Genomic DNA, 23714 nt, shown 5'->3' with positions numbered 1-23714 from the left:
GGCAATTATTCTTTTCAAATTGAACCCACAATGGGACCAGAAATTTTCCAAGACATTTTTCCTACCATTAGTGCACATTACTAGAAGCAATTGCTTTTCCCTGAAGCCTCCAAAAAGCAAAAGAAATGATCAAACAGCTTGTAAATCGACCCATTATTTTTCTTCAGCGTTACTGCCAAAAGCATTTATAAAAATACCACCATTTTCATTGCTATTAAATAGAACATTAAACAAATCATATTTAACATTAAAGCAAACATGAGAAAATTCAAACAGTGTTTGTATTTCAACTTGAAGAGAGGAAAAAAAGTATTTTATTTGCTTACCTCTTCAAATTTTAGTGCAATCATAGAAAAAGCTTTAAAAATTGCATCTGTTGGGCCTGTTATTGTCACAATTCTCTCTGGACAGGAGCCTTCTGAAATATTGATTCGAGCACCACTCTGTCAAAAAGAACAAACATTTTTCAAATTTATACTTCCCAGGGAGGAAACTAAGTAGGATTAGGGATATAGTTGGGGAAGGAATATCTTGAGGCATCTAATTCCCTCTCCTACAACTGCAGCCCCAACATCATATAATTTCAGCATAAACTGATCTCACTCCAAAAATTCATCTAACTGCAGGAAGCCGGATTCTGCCTGGGTAAATACTTATACAGCCTTCATCGCAGCATGCAAATAGTGCCTCTGTAACTCAAAGTTGCAAATAATTCCACAATCAAGTCTTTACCCTTCCCTCTTGCAGGGTTAACCTTAAATAGGACTGGAGCTGCAGAATTTCAGACGAGGTTGTTGTCTCCAGGGAGCACCAGCAGCTCCCAGGAAAGATGCAGATTTCTGGTTTGCAGACCCAAAGGCAGGACTCGATCTGTCTATCTGGGGGTATTGCTTTGCGCTGTGAAGGTTCCTTATAGACGTGTCTCGCGTAAAGGCAGTCAATTAATAGGCACTGAACGACCCTTTAAAGGAGTAGCGGTAGGACAGGCAACAGTAACGGTGTTATCTCCTTAAGGCAAGCAGCCTGTTGGAAGGAGTTAGAAAACCGTAAGTCTTGGAGACAAGCCAGGGCGGCTCTCAAGTATACTTAGTCCTCTTTATGCCAGTGTGGCAGTGCAGAGAAAACCCCTAAACTAGATGTAAATATATTTAAGAGGATCTTGGTGTAGATAATGATCAAAGCCAGTTCAGGTAAGACCCACCCTACACTTTCCCTGAGGTTTCAGGCATGGAAATGAGTTAATGCAGTCTAACGACTCAGTGGAGCCTCAACTCATCCACAGGCACTGACCCTCTCGAGGATCTGGGCCTACAGAAAATGTGAGATAATCTGGGTTAATTTGGCCCTTTGCCTTCAGGGTTACCACCAATCGGCTAATGTGTTGTGTGTCTGAGCCCTCGTTCATGTGCTGCTTGACAGCGAGATGTCTTATTTCCCCGTATAACAGCAACCAAACACGACAACAAAAGACCCCCAACGCTGCCGACGATAGAAAAATCTTGCTGCCACGACCTCGGCTGTCAGATATACTCGGCGTTCATAGGTGAGAAGGGGCAGCAGGTGCTTCTTCCGACAGGCCGACCTGAGCGGGACTTTGCCCTCCTCGTCAAACACCAGCGCTGGATCAGGAAGGAGATGGCGGCCAAGGCCTCCTTCATGCTGGTGGCAACGTCTGGCAGAGCTGCCGGCAGCGGGCAGGCCTGCCCGTCCCACGGCCGCCTTGGCGCAAAGCACGGCTCTTCCTTTGAAACCGGAGCCGTGGGAGCTCGTCTGGAAGATCGCTCCACCGGGGATCGGCGGCAGCCAAAATTCACAGATGTTACTCCTCCAGTAGATGACGGGTCAAAGCAGAGCTACGGCAATTCAAGTGTTATGTGGTGGCCTCCATGTTTGCGTAGGAGGTTGACAACTGCAGGGTACAGAACCGAGGGTTTTGTACTTTTCTTTAGGCCAAAAGTTGTCTCTGATATTTCTCCAATGACAGAGCAAGACAGAGTTACATTTCATGCCATAAAGATGGCATGCACCTTGCCACATCTGTCAGGAAAGTCAAAATAAAGTTGCGTTTTGCTTATAAAGAAGTTCTGAAGAAGGTAGTCACTTAAAGGAGGACCAAGTTATCATCATGTGGAGACGCAGCCTCTTACTCCTGTGCTGATATAAAGATGCATATAATTCCTTTCTTTTAAAAAAACTGATCAAACAAAGTCTCTTGTGACCCCACGTACATGACAGTAGGTTTTCGGGAGTGGAAGAAGAACATTTGATATTTATCTTGAAAAACTAACCAGGGATCATAACGCTTCTCTAAGATGTTTAACTCAGAAGTCAGGAGCGCTCTCCAACGATGGCTTCCCTTTTGTTCATGCAATTTATACCCAAAGATATCTGCCCATGATCATAATTAATAATTAAACTAAGATGTGTTTAATCAACTGGCAGGATTACCTAGTATATTAGAAACATTTTTTTCTTGTATTTTTTTTAAGTCTTAGCAAATTTACTTATGTGTGAAAACATGGGTGAAAACTCTTATCATCAGAAAAGGAGCTCTGAACTCAGTCAGCCTGACAATGAACTCCTTGTTGTATATATTTAAAGATGGATCTCAGGAATTTTCTTTACTGCAAATACTTAGAGATTTCCCTGCCACAGACCTTCTATCAGTGTATAAAACAACAAAGCAGCTGACATAGTAACATACTGCAGATTTACCAGAACCAAACTGACTTTTCTGGAGGCATTCCCTATACACTTTGCACTCCTAAAGTTTTAAACAATAGGATTTGTCTTTTGACTTATGCTTTTAGCACTTGCTTCAAAGAAGGACAAATATATGCATCTCCAGGTAAGATGTGCTGCCTTGGAGGACAAGTGTGGGTCTGTAAGCTCCACCTGGGCACAATCCTCTGAAGACCGCGCAGATTGCTCTGTGGCAGGGAAAGCCGCGTTGTGGACACTGGGGAGACTGAGGTTTATGCAGTGCCCTGTTTTAGTTAGCTATTTTGTGTTTACAACCTTTTCAAAGGATGCGAGTGGTGGGCGTGCAGCTCTACCCTGTCCGCATCCTACTCACAGCTGCAAAACGATGAAAAGTTAAGGCTTTGCCAAGACATGGAAGAGGGATACTTTTTGAGTTATGCAAGTCTGGCTCCAGCTCTGATGAAGCTTGTGTCTACCCTCAAACTTTACGCAGCATCGGTCCAATGCTTGGTTTCAGATTTTGGAAACTCTACCAGAGGCCAAACCACGTGCAGGACCGGTGTTGGTACTCTAAAGAAAGATACAGTGATTTTGATGCACAGAATCATGCTGGCTAGGCTGTTCCTGAGATAAGACAGCAGCAGGCATATTGCTGTGGGAATGAAAGGCTCCAGACTGCTGTGGCGATAAGGAGGTTACATTAACAATAATGTTTAATTTAGGCCAGAGCATTTATATACCGCCACTTGCAAAGAATGGTGATGTTAAATTAACTGCCCACTTGATGGCAGTGTCGGTCTGCAAACGCTCAATTTCCCTGCTCTCCGAGCTGGAAAGAAAGGCAAGTAAAGAAAGACATCAAGGCTTGTCTTACCTCCTCCCTCATCTTCTTAACTGTCTCACCTTTCTGTTAAAGAAAGAGGAAAAAAAAGTTAGCCTGGGCTGATGAAGCGAACCGATATACAATATTTTGTCATGAAAATAAAGAGAGAAAGTAATTTCCTGACCTTTCCGATAATGCTTCCAACCTCCTGCAACAGAAAAAGAAGACACAATGAATGATCCGATTCACTACCGAAGAGCATTTGCTCTGCTCCTAAACTGTTTCACTATCACTTATTTCAAACCTGCAATGTGAAGCATAGCCCCCTTCCATTGTTGCTGTATACAAATATGCCATGTTAGATACAAAGGGGCGGACGAAAAATGTGGCTTTGCAGCTTAGTGATTGTGAAAGGAAAATACCCTTAACAGAAACTGATCTTGTGGCTACAGATCAATCTTGCTACTATAAACACAGGTCAACCCCTATCAGGGAATGAAAAGTTCAAAAATAATATAACTGCACAACCTGCTAAAGAAAACAGGATATAATGCAAGCATCAAAATAATTGCTGATCTCCCTGAGGGCAGGCGTTTACCCTCTTTACACCATGTAATAGCTAGAGCTGAATTTCCATGCTACTGAGTATTATTGTGTAAACACCTGGTGGCCTGTCTTAATCTCCCTATTAAGCACTTACAGAACAATAATTGCTAATCACTTTTTAGGGATTTGGGAATTGCTACTGGGCTCCCACAATCTTCCATGAAGGGACAGAAAATACTGAGAAATGTGACTGTGAACATACAATAGGGGAACAATTTGGCAGTTCTGGCAACATCCCAAAGGTTAAAGCCTTGGTGAACAAAACCAACAGGTAGCAAAAAGGAAGTTAGTAACTCTAAAATGAATAGTCTGGACACATAACACAAATCACGCAGGTGTGACTTCAGGCTGGAAATCATCTGATGGAAAGGAGACCAGCTAAAGGAAAACAAACTCCTCTCCTATGCTCAGATTGTGAGATCTATTTAAACAGTTAAAGACTGTCTCACATGGCTGACCTGTCCCAGACTTATGATATACAGTTCCTGCCTCCCGCTCCCCCAGTCTATATACTGAAGTCTGACCCATGCTGAAACACAGTCCAAAGAATAAGATTTAAGAAATTGTCCTCCATTGCTCTATCCAATGACGGACTCATGATAAAGTGGTACGAACTTCACTCTGCAGTGACCTTGAGAGAGCTATTTCTCACCATAAGGTTATTTATAAGCTCACATCCTTCTCCCAAGACATAAAGACTTTGCAGTGAGAAGAAGACCTATCTCAATGAAGAACCTTGGCATATGGTTCCTTGCGCTCTCTGCAAGTCTGTACATAACACAAGACTGGGGGGGGAACAGTCAATACACTGCTGGACAAGGCTGCTGTTTGGAGTCACCTAGACAGGCTGGAGAAATGGGCTGAGAGAAACCTCAGGGAGCAGAACGAAGTCAAATGAAAATTCCCATGTCTGGGACGGAACAAGCCCATGCAGCAGGACAAGCTGAGCAAAAACTTGCTACATATAAACTGGCTTTGCAGAAAAAGTCTTGAGGGTCCCGATGCACAACTCCAACGTGAGCATGTGCGTGCATCAGCATGCATTCCTGATCAAACAAATGCTGGTCTGTTATTAGCAAGAGTATAGCCAGCAGGCTGTGGCAAATGATTCTTGCCTTCTCCTTGTGTTTGTGAGACCACACCTGGAAGATTGCGTCCTGTTTTGGACTCCTAGCACAAGACAGACAAGGTCACACTGAAGTGAATCCAATGCAGGGCCACCAAGATGGTCAGGGGACCGGAGCACAGAACACATGAGGAGAGGCTGAGAGAACTGCACTTGTTCACCCTTAGGAAGAGAAGACTGGGGGGATCTTACTGTGATGTGTAATAAGGAAAGCAAGTTGCAACATCAAATTCCTACTCAATATGAGGAAAGAAGTTTTTACCATAGGGATGGCTCGACATTGGAACAGGCACCCACAGAAGCTGTGGAGTCTCCAGCCTCGAAGGTCTCCAAACCCAGCCTGGGCAAGGCCCTGAGCGACCTGCTCCAATGGGATCTGCTTGATTCAGGAGGTCAGACTGGAGGCCTTTGGGGGTCCCTTCCAACCTCCATGGGTCTGTGGTTCTTCAAGCATGGCCTTATACCCACTGAAGTCAATGCCTAACTAGCCACAAAGTTCCTCAACCCAGTGAGGCCCCTTTCCAGGTTTATTTTCAAACTTGACTTTTTCAGTTTCCCATTTCCCTTTTTTATTTCCCTTCCTGCTTCTCTTCTGAGATGGGTTTCTGCTCTCTTGTACATGCTGACCAGAGAACAGATATTGTCCAGACAGGCATTGCAAATCTTCCAGAGGTATCTGCTTTGCAAGCCTATAGTTCTGCTGGCCGATGTATAGTAGACCTTTACATGTCACACAGCTGTGTGACTGTTCTTGCTAAAGTTTCCTTTGTCCGTCTGGGACTGTGAAACGTCTGTACATCTGCACATACAATGCAAAGAAGCAGCTCTGTGAGAAGAGGAATGAATGAAGCAGACTCGCTGCAGTTTTGTGCCTTGTGACCAAAATATCCTGTGTCTCTTAATATGTGGGTTTATGTCACGCCTTTTCCTGGGGCTGAGACAGCCGTACCAGCATGCTATGTAGGCTTTCTAATGAGGTGCAGCTTTTTTGTTAGCAGTGACACAAATTTGGGACAGCCATTCCACAGAATTTTTAAGTTCTTACTATTTTTTTATATTACCGCTGTCACTGCCAACCTGCCTGTAACTGTTGAATGGGATTAAACAATACAGGGAGTAAGACTCTGAATGATGATAAGCCTTGGGAACCCCGTCTAGTAGTTCCTACTGCCCACTCAGCACATTCAGCAGTTTTACCTTGAAAACTTTTCCCATTCTTCTCAGTCCCAGCTTTCAGAAATAATTTCTTTTGTAAAACAGATTCTTAGGAGGTATAGAAGGACCTTTTGCTATGGGTGAGCGTATTGTGTTTCAATTGCTCTGGGCAAGCAACAGTATTTCAGTCCATGGTACAATTTCTAGGTTTTGTATATCTGAAGTTTTCATTAGAAGCTGTAGGCCTGGTCTTGAACCTGCAAGGCTCCGCCAGAATACACTTAGTATGAAATCTGTCCCAGTCCATTTGATCACCCTGAGTCTTAATGACAGATGCTGTTCTTCCAGAAACGTATGGACGGGTCATGGCTAATAAGCACAAAGATATCTTCCTTGGAAATAGGAAAAGAGACTTTAGCTTTGGAAACAGAAAAGCAGTATACTGTTTGTAGCCTTAGTAAACAACATGGTCCATTTCAAACAAGGAAATTGGGAGTATGTAAACAAGCAGAGTAGACCATAAAATATTAGGATTCTCAAGCTGCTTGTTCCACTGAAGTCTGTGGGAGTTTTGCTATTGATTTCAGTGGGGATAGGGATTCTACCTGACTGATCATCACCTTGTTACTACCAAAGAGTACAAGCTGCTGAAGAACTGAGCAAATGAACAGTGTGAATCCCTCTGAGAAAAAATATTTCAGTCAGACTGGTGACTAGTTCCTTGCAACACGCTAGCAAATGTCACTGTAATGCTGTGGAGTACTTCAAACCTTCCCCTCCTCAAAGGGTGAATTTAAAGCGTATTCCATAAGAAGGCAGTTTCAAAACAACCAGGCAAACGCCACCTCTCCCCCTGCACTGGGAGCTGGGATATTGCTTGGAAGTGTGAGGGAAGGGCACAGGGGGAGAGAGAAACATTAACTTTACATGGATATTCCTAATTTTTCCAGAATTTTTGATCCATATAAATTACTAACACCCCCCCCCCCCCCCCCCCAAAAAAAAACCACAACAAAAAACCCCAAACCAAAACAAACCTAGAATGGTTCTAAAACAGGTCACTTCAGACTTTTTGGGGGGCCTCAGCTGTTTCTAGGAAAGCTCTCCTAAGTACTGGTGACAACAGATCATGTCTTTAATTATGATGAGAAACCTACTTCAGCCACAGATTAAATCAGAAGACTCTTTATACCTCATTCTCCAAGCTACCAATGCATCAAACCTTTAATGTTTCTTTATACAGTCCAATATTTGTTTCATCTAGATTCTTATATCACCCTAAATTACGTTTTGTGCTTAATGAGATACCTAACAGCATTTTTATGACACTCAAGTTTTACCAATATCCTAGCCAAGGTTACTTTGAGGGCTTTATCTTCTTCAGAAAATGTTTCTAGATCTGCCAGACACCAAACTGTGCTGTAGTTAACTGCGTAAGTCTGAAGGGATGGGATGTCTGTCACCTACATCAGTTCATTAGAAGTTAGGAATCTAGCGTAAGCCAGGCACACAGCCTCCTCTGCGGTCCAGGGAGAGAGAGAACGGAGGATCTTTTGCTCCTAAAAGAGGAGGGAAGAAGTGTACTCCCAAGGGTTTTGTCTTTTTCCATCTGCAGTAGAAGCAGCCTAGACTGACACTAACATTCCTGATGTTTGGTGAGAGGAATCCTACAGTTGATGTCAAATTCAGCCTCAGTGCAGGTCAGACAGGAGTTTGATTTAGCTGTCCTAGCAAATAATTGCCTACTAGAATATATTAATAACTCTTGAACTATTTGCTGTTTTCCAGTGCTCAGGAATATAAGCTAAAGGTAAGTATTTATGATCAATTTCAGATTGATTTATTGACTAACCGTCTACGCATAAACACAGTGGGAAAATAAGTTATATGATAACAATTACTGGGTTTCATATAATCACATTTCAACAGCTGATCGAAAAGCAGGGCACAAGAAAAAAAGACGTTCTAAATGGGGGAACTAAAGCTCAGAGGGAAAGAGACAGGTCCAAGGCAACCCAGCGGACTGATGCCAGAGCTAAAAGCACGACCCAAGCTCCTTGGCCTCAACATATAAACAGCCAGATACGACAGAGCAACCGTGCTGGATGAATAGGATGTCTCCAAAAAGCTGCAAATGTGTGCGTGCCTACATGCACTGATACATATGCATACACACACACACACACACGTTTATATATTTGTGCATAAAGAAATTACAGCAATTTGGGGTGCCTAAGCTGTGATTCATCAAAGAGGCCTGAGTTTCAGATTATGCTGAGTACCCAGCCCAGGTAATGCCTTCCAAAGGGCACATCTCCAGGTGACATTATCTCAAGCAGGACAGGGCAGGTTGAGTTCATTTATGACTATGATTTTCTTTAGTACGCCATTTCTAATAAAACAGATAAAACGACAGGAGGTGAACCTCACCAAGAAACATTGGAAGACTGCTCGGTATCGATAAAGTATATTGCTAGCCAACCACCCATTTCATCGCAGATAACTTGAAGAAAAGCAATGGTAAAACCAGGGGATGCTTTCTTTCATGCTGAAATGTAACATATAATGTTATTTGCGCGTTATATTCGCATGAATGGGATGAGTTTTGCTCTTAACAAACACTTGGGGAGCGGTGGGCCCATCGAAGAGCAGAAAGCTATTTTTGCAGTTTTTGCATCGTCATCTGTGGTGAGGGCAAGGCAGCACCAACACAACAAAAGGTGGCAGCAGAGAAGTCTGCAAGCTAAGGCGTTCCCTGGGCTCTTGATGGTGGGAATGACTAAACAAAGACATAAAACAGGCTGTAAGAGAAAGCTATTTCCTAATCAATTATCTGGTGTGCCTTTTGAATAACAGGAGAAAGAAATTAGTCATGTTAAGAAAACAAGAGGCTTAACAAATGGTAACAAACCTTGGTTTAAAGATTAACCTTTGATCCGTAAACATAATGCGTGAAATTCCATCATTTTTCTAAGCGTGAGGCTAGTTATATAATTACTGTGTCCCAGGAAATCAAAACAAAACAGGTAGCTACTCCAGGTCCATAGAAAAGCACAGGCCTTGCCCTATTACTGTGGGGCATGCAGCTTCTATTAGCGGCACTACAGGGCGAATGGAACACTAACCTCACAGGAGTCCTGAGATAAAGCCATGTCTAGAAGGAAAACACGTTTAAGAAACAATATAAGAACATTGTATTTCACCCCAAAGCATCTGACGAAGCACGGGCCACATCCTAAAGCCTGCAATTCATTCAGGCAATGCTTTGATTGCATACGCTTACCTGCTTTCTATGAGCAAGAATAAGGTAGAACCTGTAGGACTCTACAAGCAAAAAACCTTGCTAGAAAAGCATTGAAAGGAGAGAAATACAGCCTTCCATGGTGGGGAAGCACATCCATCACAAGACAAGGAGGGATCCTGGCAACAGCAAACAACATCTGTGCTGATAAAGTTTTCTAGACCAGCACCGGTTGTCGTTATCTCACCCATAAAGAGGCATAACATAACCCAACTCTCTCTCTTCGCCTTGTTCTGAGGATAGAGCTGCCAATACTTGTATAAACTCATGAATACGCTTGCATGGAAGACCCCAGGAACATGTTCCATGAGGATATTCTGAACAATATGTTTGCGTGAAGCACGTGGGGCATTAGCATTTTTCAAAGACTGGAAGAAAAGTCAGGTTTGGGAAACATGATGTAACGTGTCTACCTCAGGGAACAAACGGCTGCCTCGGATAAACTGAGAGTCTGATTTGTGTTCTGGGATTATGTGGGATTAGCCTCACTGACATGGGAGATCTCATCTCATGTTCCTAGGTGGTGCTTCAGTAGTCACTGTCTGATGCTAACAGCCCTAATTTAGCAAGGTACTGCAGTCCAAGCCCTTACTGAGACAGATCTCATACTAACAAATGTGGCAGTGTATGAGGACACCTTCAAATTATGTTCTTTCTGATGGAAGTGCCAGAGTTATGAATCTTCCACAGGTCCACTGACCATTTGGGGGCAGTTGTGCCAATAGGCATTTCTCATTTGCCTTTTGATAGCAGATGGGTAACCAATTTACATCCAGTTTCACACCAAACCTCCCAGCCTTCCCCTCCAAAAAACAACCCAAAACCCAGTTCTGTTCCTTTGCTTGTCCCTCTGCCTGTAATGCTGAAGCACAGCATGTGCCTTCTGCAATCTCAGTTCATTACAGCTGTGGACTGATGAGGAGATTCTGTTTGATACGAGCGGGGAAATTTGGCTATGGAGATCATTTTTGGGGACACTACCCCCAGCCCCTGGGCACTCTAAGACCTCTGTCCTTTCTGTTGATTTTTTAGGCTAGTGAGAAACTCTCAGCTGTTACTACACACATACTAAGAGGAGATCCTTCTTGTGTTGTGTATTTGCACACAGAGTATTGTTCCATAACTAGAGCTCTTAGGTACCACAGTAATGCAAACAAACAAAACAAGAACTATAATAGCAATAGGCAGGACAGTCAATCCTCATAATACCCTGACAGTGTTTGTGGAAACTAGAAAGAACAGAACAAACATTGGCTTGGTTGGCATTTTACTGCTTGGATTAAATTACTGACAAGGTGATTCTTAAAGCTACTTTGTTGTATTCTGTATTTTAATAAGTAAAAAATAAAAGAAAAAAATGGGGAAGGAGAAGGGCATTACCTTCAAGATGGGGAAAAATTATTTCTGTGCTTGCTTTACAGTCTTTCAGGGGGCTATTAAGCAGACACAAAAAAGTGGTCACTAAAAGAAATCCCTGATGCTAAAACTGTATTATCTATACTGATGGAAAAGGCAGTTTTCTCCATGATTTTATTCTGTCTATATTTGTGCTGTTAAGTGTGAGCAATCACCTTAATAATCCTAAATTTTCTTTCTTGCAAAAAATTCTATATATAGCATCATAAAATAATCACCAACATGTCTGAAAGTGACCACTGAAGCTGGATGTAAGTCTGCTGTAACCAGTCCTTCCAGTGCCACGGGGCACCCACTGATCCTGCTGAAACCACTGGGAGATGGAGTTCCTCAGGACAACTAAAATTAAGCTTTAAGTACTGGAAGTTTAGCACCTAAAAATCAAGGCACTCACAGGGTTTTGTCCAAACCTGAACACTTGACTGAAGGTATATTTTTCTAATTCACTACTGCTGAAACTATGAGAAACATACCATTGAGCAAATGGTATCAGGGAAGGAAAAGCTCCACTCAGTCATCGTATCTTTCCTCCATCAATGCAGATTATACATTCTACATAATACCTGTGCTGCTCTTCCCCAGACATGTTTAAAATCTGCTTAGGAGACTTCTAGAACCTCATAAAAATCTCAATGCCAGGAATTTCTCTTGGGACTCCCTTATTAGGATTTATTTTCAAAAATATATTTTATCCCATTATTTCCAGCCACAAGCACTTGTATCATTCAAAATAACGACACCCCATTACACTCGTATTTATGCTCTCCAGGTATTTATGAGAATGTCTGAAGAAAGCTAGACACAGTCTCCTCAGCCTCCTAAAATTTTGTTATTTTTCTGCAAATTCCCTCTCTGCTCCGTCTTCAACATCACTCACACACGTGGCACCTGCTGCTGAGCACAGAACCGCAGGTGTGATTTTGCCAGAAGAACAGTAAGGTAATTACCCTCTCTTTGCCCCATGATGCACCAATGCTATACATCCAAAATTGCATATGCTTTTGCTGCAATAGCTTTCCTCTCCAACTCAGCGTATCCCAAATGTGCCACTCTCTAGGCACTGCCGCATCTGATGCCTTTCAGCCTTTTATGCCTTCCAGATTTCCTTCTCTCACTGCACATGCATCTTCTAAATTACCTTCTCCAGTTAATTGCCTCAACTCTCCAATTTACACCTCTCGGTATTTGGCAAGAGTCCTACTTCCCTGCCAGTTTTCCCTTCCCTCCTTCGTCCTACCTGTAAATGATTTCCTCCTTCTTCCTCCTAACCATCTGACTTTATTAATCCATTTTGTTTCCTATTTCTGAACTCCTTCCCCTTTCTCTAAAAGATTCCTCGGACTCAATGTATTAATATAGTCTACACAGGTGTCTTGCAGACTTCACTGCACCCAATATGGTTTCATGGACGCACACCTTCACACGGCGTCTTTGGAAACGCTGCATTTTTACTTCTGCAGGTTTGTACTGGAGGGAGGAAACAGAAACTCCTGTGCCACCACTACGAGATGGAGACCAAAGTGGATTCGTGACCCTGCTGCCCTTTCCATGCTGGCACATTTGAACATTTTCTCCTGTTCCACCTCATGGACCCGACTTTTAAATCTCCATTAAGCTGCTTTCCTGAAATTTAACATCCTTCTACCAGCACAGTCTCTTTACCATCCACATCTAAAATTAACCTTTAATGGTGAGTCTTTAGGGTCTTAATCAGCCTATTACCACTGGCTGTGTACAAATCCAAACCAGTCCAAAATCATGTAATCATTATCCAGTATAGTCAAAGTAGGTGCTTTTTCAAGAGTTATTTCTTTCTGGGTATGAACTGACCAAAACTAGAAGAGCACTGTAGATGTCAATTACTAAGGTATGTTGGCAGATACCTGTGGGCAAGGCTACAATTTTCTACCATCTTCCAACCTGTGGCAGTAAGCAAGAAAAAAAAAAACAGCCACAAGCCATGGGAATAAAAAATTCAACACACAGTGAGCAAATAATGATAAGAAACATCGAGCTCCATCAAAGAACCTGTAACATGCAGGTAGCCAAAAGAAGTTCAATTTTGATAAAAATTAAAAAAGGAAGAAAAAGGTACATTTCTTTTGGAGCCTGAGCTCTGCCTCTCCTTACAGAGAGATCTGATAGCTGGGGACTGTTTGCCCATGAATGCACATACGCTCAATTTGTGTTCCTTAAGCCCTTCAAAAATGTTGATCTGATCTGGGTAAATGCTGCCACCTTTGCCTTTGCTGGAAGCAGAAATCTTGCAATCCCTGCAATATTCTAATCCTGCCCAGAAATTATACTTTTAAAGCAGACAAAGGTACTAAAATATCTGTACCCATTCGCTCGTCTGCCCTACACAGTGATTTTACTTATTTTACTTCAAGAAACAGCATGAATTAGATGGAAAATACGGAAGTAGGGCAATGTAAACAGCCCCAGTCCATATTCCCTGTTTTTCTCTACTGAAATGCATGAAACAGTTTTATTCCTTAATGTGGAGCATCTTTCTCATTAATAAAAGATGAAAATGCATCTCTGCATTATTTAATATACCCTATATACCCAACTCCTGGACATGTTTCAAAAGGCTCTTCCATTCCTGCCCTCTCCGGAGCAGCATTCAGGTAACTCGGTCAGAAAGGTCCCGAGCAGCAGAGGCTGCAGTGCCACGGCAGCTTTACAAGGTATATTCATTTTTGTCTAACTTGTCCTTAAAAGCCTCCAGTAAGGGATGGTGCGGCATTCCCGGGCTGCCTCCTTCCCTCCTCACACATCCGCCTAACTAGTTTTTCCTAATTTTGCTTTTAAAATTCCCTGTAGAGACAGTTGCTTCTCTGTGGATGTGAGGAACACCTGAGCGCTGCCTGCCCTTGTCGCGTACTCCCTAACACCTGCCCTCTAATTCATCGCAGGAAAGTACGACAAATGTTCTGTGTTGCTCCTGGTTTCTCTTCAGGGCCGTCACGCTATCATATCGTAGCCTTTTTACTGATGTAACACGGTGTAAGATGAAAATTAGGCTTTTCATCTTACACCATCACACACTCTCTGAAGTCCTGGCTCAGGAGGACACCTTTCATATCAGGACCTGGAAACATTTACCCCGAGGTTAACCTTTTATACCTCGCAGTGGTTAGCTTTTTTGCTGGGCCCACACGAGCTTTTTTACTGCTTCCACAGGTGGAAAAAAACCCTGGTGCCTTCCCTTAAGATCACATTTTCTGCCCTGAGAAAATCAAGGCTGTGCCTTCCCTCATCGCCAGCCAGCTGCTCCCAAATCTTGCTACTCCGCGGAAAAGCGGCTGAGCTGGTCCTCCAGGCGGCCATCCCAGCCTCTTCCGAAGGATGCTGAACAAAGTCCTGCCGGAGCTCAGCTGGACCTACAGCCGCTTCGTTCCCCAAAGCACGATAAAGCAAAGGTGCTGAGGAGAGGCGTCCCACCCGCAGGGAAGCACTGATCCCGGGTTGTTCCGGAGCTTGGGACTGTTCCCATCTCTTTTCCTTTCACCAGACGCTAATGTTGCCTTTGATTTTTTTGCCACTTGTTTTGTTTGTTGTTGTTCAAGATGCTTTTTTTATTCCCTATCCTCTTGCAGAGGTCTGTCCGTTCATACAAATCCCAATTTTTCTGTCTGCAGGTATAGAATTCAGCTTAATTGCCTAATTAAGATGTCCATCCTTGACTTAAAGCCCCTATACAAATCACAAGAAAAATACATGCCCAAAATTCCCTAAGTCTGCAGGATTTACAGCCGAGATAACTAAGCACAGTAGCACAAGTTACGGACTTTCAATCAAAACAAATACAAATACCACAAAGCACATAGACCTTCCCTATGCAAAGGTACGCTGGTAATAAAGGTTTAGAGAGAGTTAAGGTCAGTGGCGATAGACCCTCATATTTCCATGAAACACACTAATAAATAAATAACTTTAAAATGATCTTACTTTAAAATTATCTAACTGAATCCAGTTTGCTACTGTTACTTTTAAAAACCACCTTTTAATTCCCCTCTTTCAAGTTATGACCAGTTATTTACAGCTCCAGCTCTGCTTCAGTTAATTGTTTTGTCTAGAAATACTAATTAAAGATTAACAATTTCCACCAATGTCATTACCACAACAAATCTTAAGGAAGAGCCTTAGAAAAATGTTTGTTCTTCTTTTTCAGAGGCACATACAGCTTTCAGAGTGACCTTCTCACACTGAGTTCATATTGACTCAGACATCCTTCATTCTTCCGTATTATCATTTCTAAATCACAGAAATGACATCAAAGAAACCATAAGGGTCTGACTTTTACCACCAAAATAAATTCTGATTTAACGTACTCTTTGTAATACTTAGGCACAATAGGATACATGATTAGAGCATAGTAGAGTTAACGGTATACCCGTTGTGCCTTGTTAACTGAGGATGCATGGTATACTCCCGCTTAAAATTTGAACTTCATAGCTTTTATGGGCTTAATTTAGACACTTGGGGCTACATATGCATTGAAGATTGGACACATAACATCTGTTATCTTTAAAAGTGGTTGCATACCCAACCATTGATGTTTAACACAGAAAAGTAGCTTTTTCTAATTTAATTTCTGATTTAAATTTTTTTTGTTGTTTCAAAAAAACCCCCTAGTCCGCAGTTTAACTAAAATGTCCTGAAAATGACAGATATTTGATTTTTGCTTTAAAAGCATGATTCTGAAAGAAGCAGATATGTCTGACAGAGGCTGAAAAAAAGCACACCTAAGCACATGGGAATTTGACTGAGACCAGTAGGGCTACGTGTACCCGCCAGGATAAGGATGTGTTCAAAAATTTTTCTGGATTGGGATCAGAACCTGTTAGAATCAACCCTTAAGACCTAATTTTGAGTGTAGACATGCATACAGATTTTAGGTGGGTTTGTTAAGAGAGACTGTTATTAAATTTGTTTGACAGATCCCTATTTAAGATGCAGATTTTACACACCAGATGCCTGCCTGAAGCTGAATATTTCAGGGGAAAAAAAAATCAAACAAAACAGATTATTTCTGAGAAAATACATAATTTGATCTGACATAACCTAATTTCTGACTTTCTTCATTTGCAAACTTAAATTGTACCCCCTCATACTTCTTAGCAGCTCCATAAGTAAAATACAAAGGGAGATACCTTAGTCTCCTATTCTTGCTATGGGTATATCATATGTGTGTTCATGCCATTGGTTGAAAGCATGCGCTGTTTTAAAATGTAAATGTATTTTTAGTTATTAAATTAAATTCTAGGAGTAAAAATACTTTTTAGATTTATATATACAAATTTGATCTCCAGAATGAGATACATATATATATATTTTCACTGTTCCTTGTTAAGAAAGGGCCAAAACCACCTCCTTTATATAACATTCATTCATTAAGCCTAAAAACGCCTGCTGTTGCCTGATGCAAACAATACAAATGAACCTATGAATTGTGTTTTTTAATTAAAAGCCCATTTTGTGATCTGGCAATGTGAAATAAACGGCTATCAGACTGTTAAGTCTGACAATACTGAATTGGCACTTTGTCCATGGCGCAGATTTCACACTTATCTGCATGCTTAAGTGCTGCGCTGGACAGAAACGAAATGACAGTCAACCTTCCAAAACAAACCCGCAGGGGACCTGGATGAATGCTCGGTATATCAGGGGGTTCGCTCTAATAAGATGTTACATCGGAATAATGAAGAACTATCCCGTTTGCGTTCAACAGAAATAGACAGTAATTCTGTGTCAGTTATTTCATGCAAGTCAATGTTCTGGAATCTTAAAAAAAGCCTGCAAAATCCAGCAAATGATGAGAAAGGCAAACCGTATGCAGGTCAGCCTTATGCAAGGGTCTGCCACATTTGGCTAACTATCAATGAAAGAACTCTATTTTTTTTTGCTGCTGGATCTGCTCAGACCAGGTTTTTTTACAGGCGGGGTTCGTTCCAATGAACCCGGGTTGCAGTGCAAACTTAAGTGTGATGCCTTGGAAGGCAGCGGGTGATTTTTCGGTGATGGCAACAGTGGTTTTGGCTCAAGTGGGAGGAGGAGGAGCAGACCCTCTGTTAACGGCACCGTCAGGTTCTGACGGTAACTGCACACACTCGCTCAATACACAGGCAACTGCTGTGGTGACAGTAAATGCTTCACCTTGCCATGCATGAGAAGGCGTATGGTAAGCGTGACATTGAGACCTCCTTCAGTCACTTTTGTGTCCTTCGTGTTCATCCTGGCCTTGTATCTTCAATACTTGGAAGCAGCTTCGTTTTTCTTCTTTTTTTCTTCTATTCACTTAATCAACCTACAAAGAAAGGGAGAGAAAAAGAAAAAGTACCATTGAGCGGCTGAAGCTACTCTGAACTGAGAATATCATGTTGTACAAACCAATTAACATTCCTCCCTTTGATTTTCTGGACTACAGTTTAGTGCTGAAAAGGCTCCTTTGATTATTATCCCTCCCTGACCAACTCTTTAGCCCTTCACCAATTACAACATAAACTTCCCTTTGAAACCTTAAAAATTCTCTTAAACTTCCTGTATTTCGAAGCTGAAAGTACAGAGCACAAGAGTGAAATACAGCATTTTCTTCTGAACAGCATTTTCTCTTTGTTAACCATATATATATATGCGCATTTTTACACATGCCTGGTGCTGTTTCCATTTCTCTCCCTGTTACTACCTCTTTCTCTTTCTGCTCTTGCAGACAAGATATTTTTGTTTTCTCTCCAGCTAGAGAGAAATTAATTCTGAGCCTAAACACTGATCCCTGCCAGCAACAGTGGATGACACATTATCAAAGACATCTGAGTAACTAAGAGCCACTTGCTGCTGTAAATCTGGGCACTGTCTGACTTTGGTTTTGTCTACCAGGCCCAGAGGTGGCTCAGACCCTCAAAGACCAAAGCCGAGCTTTAGTCCTAAGTAGAAGAAAGATTTTTCTTAATTCCTAATGACAAATTGCAGATTTTCAGTCATTTACAAAGTCCTAAATATCCTAAAATGCTAATGAAAGCTGCAAGGACTGGCTTTGAAGGGATAAACAAGATGCGTTATGAGATTACTCATGCAAGAACATTTATCAGTACAAACAAAAATGGGGGCAGGAAGGAATAGTACCAAGGGCAGGCAAATTCCCCAGTAGAAAAGGCTTAGAGACTCCTTACTCGCTTTTGTCCTTTTCAGGCCTATCTTATCGAGCATAAAACCCTTAAACAGACATCACGCCTCTCAGTAACCATCCCTTATTAATGACAACCCTATTAGCTTTGCACCTTGGAGCTTCCCAAAAATTTGACTGGTTTGGGCACTGGCTAACGAGCACCCCTAGGGACAACCATTTTGTGGCTCGGAGCGTACAGCGGTGTCTCACCGGGGTGACAGGCTCTTGTCCCCTTGTAGAGACTGCTCAGGCATGGGACCAAATTACTGGAGGGACCTATGAGATCATTCCCCTAAAAACACCAGAGGTAGTATCATGCAGACTGTTTCATCCATTGATTAATCGCCATCTTAAGAGCCACCAAGCACTGACATACTACACCAAGGTAAAGCCCATCTTAGTTGAGCGTGAATTTGTCTAATCTTCTTGAATCCATACATCTGGTCTCTGAAAGTTCTGGCCTCACAGATTAATTATTACTGTGGGAAAAAGTGCTCCACTTTATCTGGCTTAAATCTGCTGACTGTCATTTCCCCTTGTTACACATTTTGCCCTCTGTGCGTCATCTGAAGACCATCCTGGACAGTCACTCCTCTGATGGCTGAAGGTTCTTGCTTCAGCCTGAGCCTGCGAGTGGCCAAGCCACTCCTGATATTTTTGCTGCTGGGAAGTACATTGGAAGATGCCGCGTTTTCTCTCAAGTCTCTGCAGGAGTACTTCGGGCCACAGAGAGCTTCTGTGCCTTCAGTGACTGCAAGAATAAGAGGCAGACATGCTTGACAAGAGGTGAAAAGAAAGAGGGAGAAAGAACAACTTAAACTCCTCCTTCCTAAAGGCAAATTCATTAGTTGCTACCACAGAGCAGCTCCTGCCTACCTGCTCCATTGCCAAAGTTGATTTTCCCTAACTCGGCATGGACTCGGTGTATTTCATACCATACGCTCCACCACCCAGACCACAGCCGCTGAAATAAATCCCATTTATTTCACATTTCTAGGCTTATCACTTACATCCCATATCACCTATCCAGATGGAGAAAAGCAGAAGAGAAAAGCAAGGTGCCTGGGCGAGAAGGCAGAAAACAGAAGCAGCCTGGCCATGTCTCTGATGCACCATGTGTGCAAGAGGGTGAGAGGAAAATGTCCCAAGGCTCTGTCAAAAAAAACCCCCAACCCAAACCAAAACACCAAACAGGAACACTTTGGTACATAAACAGTAGAATAGATCGCAGCGTTCTGGACTTTATGGGAGGAATACTGGCCATCTGAGATCTCTAGAAACTCATGGTACCTTAGGGTACGCTTGGAAGATTACACATAACGGGTGTGCTTCAAGTAGAAGCAAGGTATTTAAGACCTTCTGTGGACCAAAATTTAGCGATGAAGGTACAGCTATGTTTCTAATGAAATATATTCCCAAGTGGGAAAAATAATCCCAGACTAGATACAGGCTTACAGTTGCTATGGCCTTTTACTGCTGTGATGTTACAGCAGTATGCTCACTTTAGGAAAAATTTGGGAGGAAAGCCTTTTCTCAGAAAACAAACCCACTGCTACCCAAGCCTGACCATTTCCAGAGAAAACCTGGGCGGAAAAAAAAAAAAAAAAAAAAAAATCTGTGTTTTATAGCTAAAGCTTTTTGGGTTCTTTTTAAAACCAGAAGTGAAAAATGAAATTCCACCACAAATACTGTTAAAAATATCACTGCCATCTAATTTTTTTTAAAGGATTTTGTCTTTGCCCCACCTCCCAACAAGCTCAAACTCTGGCACCTGGTACTGAGAAACAGAACAGATGTCTGGGGGAGGGCTGAGAGCGTGTGTGCCTGCAAGGAGTTAGGCAGCTGTGGGAGATACAAAGGGAATGAATTAAAAAAGGCAACCTCACATGATAAGGAAGAATACAAGAAACCTATACGTATACCATGAAGAGAGAAGAGTTTTTACTATGCCAGGTCATTTACAATTGCCCCAGTTGTCCTGAGAGTCCAAGTATTCCGGTAAAACATTTACAGATTTATAAAGTAAACCTACATGCCTGTTAATTACCCGAGTATTTCACTTTTAAAGACAGATTAAAATAAAATGCATTGTTGTACTTTATTATTTTTAACTAATTACAGCCAATTTTTCCGCAGGCATCGTTGCAAACACGTGCCGGGCTAGATCTCTGTGTGCATGCAGGCGTCAGACCATGGCACAAGGAAGAGAATGGTTTCCTCTACAAAGCCTCCTACCAGCCAGCAACACATCTATGTATTTATAAACCTACTGCTGTAATATATGAGCACATCATGAATATTAAATCAGTAAAATAATTTCCCTCTCCTTTGCAAAATCAGCGTTTCGAACAATTTACTATGTTCCTGGCTTACGCGTGTGTTTCTGTGAGCAAAGAGAAAGCTAAACACATAAGGCTTTCCTTTCTCAAGCTCTGTGTGATGAGGTCTCATGGCTACTCCGGGTGCTGGGAGCGTTGAGTCTCAGACTATGAAAAAAATCAATATGTCACGCTTTTCCTGATGCCAGAGGAAAGTCAGGGGACTCCACAGGTGAGCAGAGAGCATCGTACAGACAGATACAGTCAATGGCATAGCTGAATGAGAGAAGTGAGGGTTTATGCATTTTAGTCTGTCTTCAGCAGAGAGCTGGCAACAACAGGAGGACAGCTGGACAACATCCTCCTCCTGACCTTGGGAGGGGAATGGACCAGAATGCACAAAATCCAAGATCCAGGGCTCTGCAGCTCCAGGTAACAAGCAAAAAAAAAAAAAAAAATCATGCCCAGGGAATGAAGGCAAGTAGATAACATCAGATAGTTCCCAGCAAACAGCAGATCTTTGCCTCCTGTGGGGCTGAGCGTGAACTTCTGAGGACATTTCCACTGCTGTTTATCATGTAAAAAGTGAAAATTTCTCTTTAGGTAGAAAAAGGCACCTATATGCATTAAAAAAAAACCCCAAACAACCTTTTGAAAACTCCAATAAAATGGACGTGTAGTCTTATGCAAATGCCTTTTGTCTGTAAGTATGCTTTTCTATACACTTTCAATATTAGCTATCCCAAGCTGGCATAAAATGGCATGTCCTATATGCTCACTATTCATTACATAAGGACCATCAATTTTCTAACACGGCTTTTCAATAATCGTTGGTAGATTAAGCGACTAAAACAACAGGCACCTAAGCCACGTGTTCATCAGACTACCACAAAGAACAACACAGTTTCTCACGGATTTCACTGAATTAATAAAAGCTACAAGAAGAACTATACAGCCAAAGGGCAGTGCCACTACCCACACGCACGCACACACACGGAGGTTAGGAATCCACGTGGCTGAGGGGGTAGTGTGAAATTGCTGCCTGAAGCCATGGAAAGTCAACCTCATGACCGCCTTGCTTCCTACTCCTCATGCCCACTAATCCTCTCCCAAGAAAATAAGCAGACCATTGCAGAGAATATGGCTGCACAGTGCTGAAAAAAAAAAAAAAAAAAAAAAGTTTTAAATCTCTAAAGTGACCACTTCAGGCATGCAGGATAAGAAAATCTTTGACTCCACAACAGGCAGGGATGCCAAAGATGAATAAAATCAACATAGTACCAAGGTGGACATCAGGCAATTGATCTCTGAGTTTAAAGCCACAATAAATTATTTGACATCCGTGAATCTGCCAAGAAAGCTACTCATCTGGAAGATCCAGAGGAATGAGAGGGAGGAGGGAGAGGAAGAGAGAGCGTGCACGTGGTGAAATGGGATGGAGCTGCACAGTCACAGAGGTGTGCTGGAAAGGAAAGAGAGGCAGAGAGAAAGGAGAAAGGCAGAGAGAAAGAGAGAAATGAAGCTTCAAATGGCTGATACAGAGAATGACACGAGAAGAATCAATGTGGAAGTAAGAACCACCCGAAAACATTGAAGGAGGAAGCTTGCTCTGATATGTGAAATCTTGATCGTATGGTTGTTAAATCTGAGCCTGTCAGGAAAGATGAAACTGGTCAGAGCACCCAGCACAGCATTCCCTGTGCTTGAGCTCAAAAGGGAGTCTTGAACCTAATTATGGTGCTTCATCCCCATCAACAGAAAGATGTAATTATGAAGAAAGCAAGGAACAATCTACAGATGAAATTCAAAAAACCAAATTCCAGTTGTTCCACTGGAAGAAAAAACCCGTTTCTAACAAAGAAAAAAGAATGGGGGAAATTATAGTGACATTCAGCAGAAGCCATGTCTAATTTAAATGAGGACACACAAACTCAGTCATCTAGCTCCCATGTATCGGTAGGTTTAGAAGAAGAAAACTTCAATAAAGGAAACATAAGAACATCCAGCCTCTCACAGTAAATCTGTCATTTCTATAATACATGGAAACATCCCAAAGGAGGGGTAGCTAAGCACATGATAAACCCATAGGGATGCGGGCAGGCAAAGACAGGAGCTGAACAAGGAGACTAAGACGCGAGCAGAGTAACCTGAAGACAAAGAGAATTATCATGAGTTATGAAGAATTGGAAGTCGGACAGTAAACATACTGATGTTTTGAAGAAATAGTTCAGAGTTTGGTTTATTTAGCAAGAATTCTTTTTTTTTTTTAAAAAGTGTTATTACCAAAAAACAGAAAAAAAAGATAGTAAGAGTGAACAAAAAAGAACAGAGAAAACTGAAACACAGGAAGCCATGAAAAGGCTGTAGCTAAGTCCTCTTGATCAGAAGCCTCCAGGTGGAGGGAGACCTCCCGGGAATTGGAAGAAGCACACTGCCAGGGATCATCACGAGAAGAAAGGACCTGTGCTTTCAGCAGAGCAGAGTTCTTCGGGGACAGATTTATGCTACGTACATGATTTTAGTCTTTCATTTAAACTGGAGGGAATATAGGAAAGGAGAAGGAGACCAAAAGGAACATAAGAAAATTACTACAGGATAAGAACTGATGACATTATCAATAGAAATTGACAGATTCAGCTGTATAGGTAAGGTTTAAAATTAAAAATAAGCTGTCTGCCACAGAAAGGTTCATGCTATCAAATGAAGAAATAACTACTTTGCTTTCAAGTTCTCTGATAAGCTAAGCATTTATTATCTATGGCTTTTCACTTGAAAGTAGCATCTCTGGATGTCAAAGGACTAAACAGTGTAATTATACAGAAAAACACTGGCAGAAGTTTAAAAAAAAAAAAAAAAAAGGCACAACCCAAAGTGAAATCAAAAGCAAAACCAGCTCCAGTTGTATTATTTTGTTTCAAGGAACTTCGTTTCAGAAACTGTGAAAAGTGATAACAATCAGCAGCTATTTACGGTCTCAGCTGAAGCAAAAGAAGATGACTGGCCATTTGCTAAACATACACATCTTCAGTTTATGTGTCAACTGAAGGATGAAGACATTTATTGTTACTAAACCATATCGTTGTGAGGTTACTAAG

At 41.9% G+C, this 23714-nt stretch overlaps 1 protein-coding gene across 13 annotated transcripts in view; it reads right to left on the bottom strand.

Annotated features, from left to right (window-relative positions):
* The window catches only part of LOC104315796 (poly(rC)-binding protein 3-like), a 526334-nt gene that overhangs the window by 46915 nt on the left and 455705 nt on the right, over positions 1–23714 (bottom strand). For all 13 annotated transcript variants that reach the window (XM_069778730.1, XM_069778731.1, XM_069778728.1 and 10 more), the window contains 4 exons: positions 17293–17443; positions 3711–3734; positions 3578–3610; positions 327–443 (listed from right to left, as the gene is read on the bottom strand). In XM_069778730.1, coding sequence (XP_069634831.1) covers positions 327–443; positions 3578–3610; positions 3711–3734; positions 17293–17370 — 252 coding nt within the window. In that variant the 5' untranslated portion in view covers positions 17371–17443. The remainder of the gene's footprint in view (positions 1–326; positions 444–3577; positions 3611–3710; positions 3735–17292; positions 17444–23714) is intronic.

This window comes from Haliaeetus albicilla, chromosome 3 (assembly GCF_947461875.1).
Source record: "Haliaeetus albicilla chromosome 3, bHalAlb1.1, whole genome shotgun sequence".
NCBI lineage: Eukaryota > Metazoa > Chordata > Aves > Accipitriformes > Accipitridae > Haliaeetus > Haliaeetus albicilla.
Note: the sequence above shows the minus strand (reverse complement) of the source record. Positions and strands in the feature narration are given on the sequence as shown.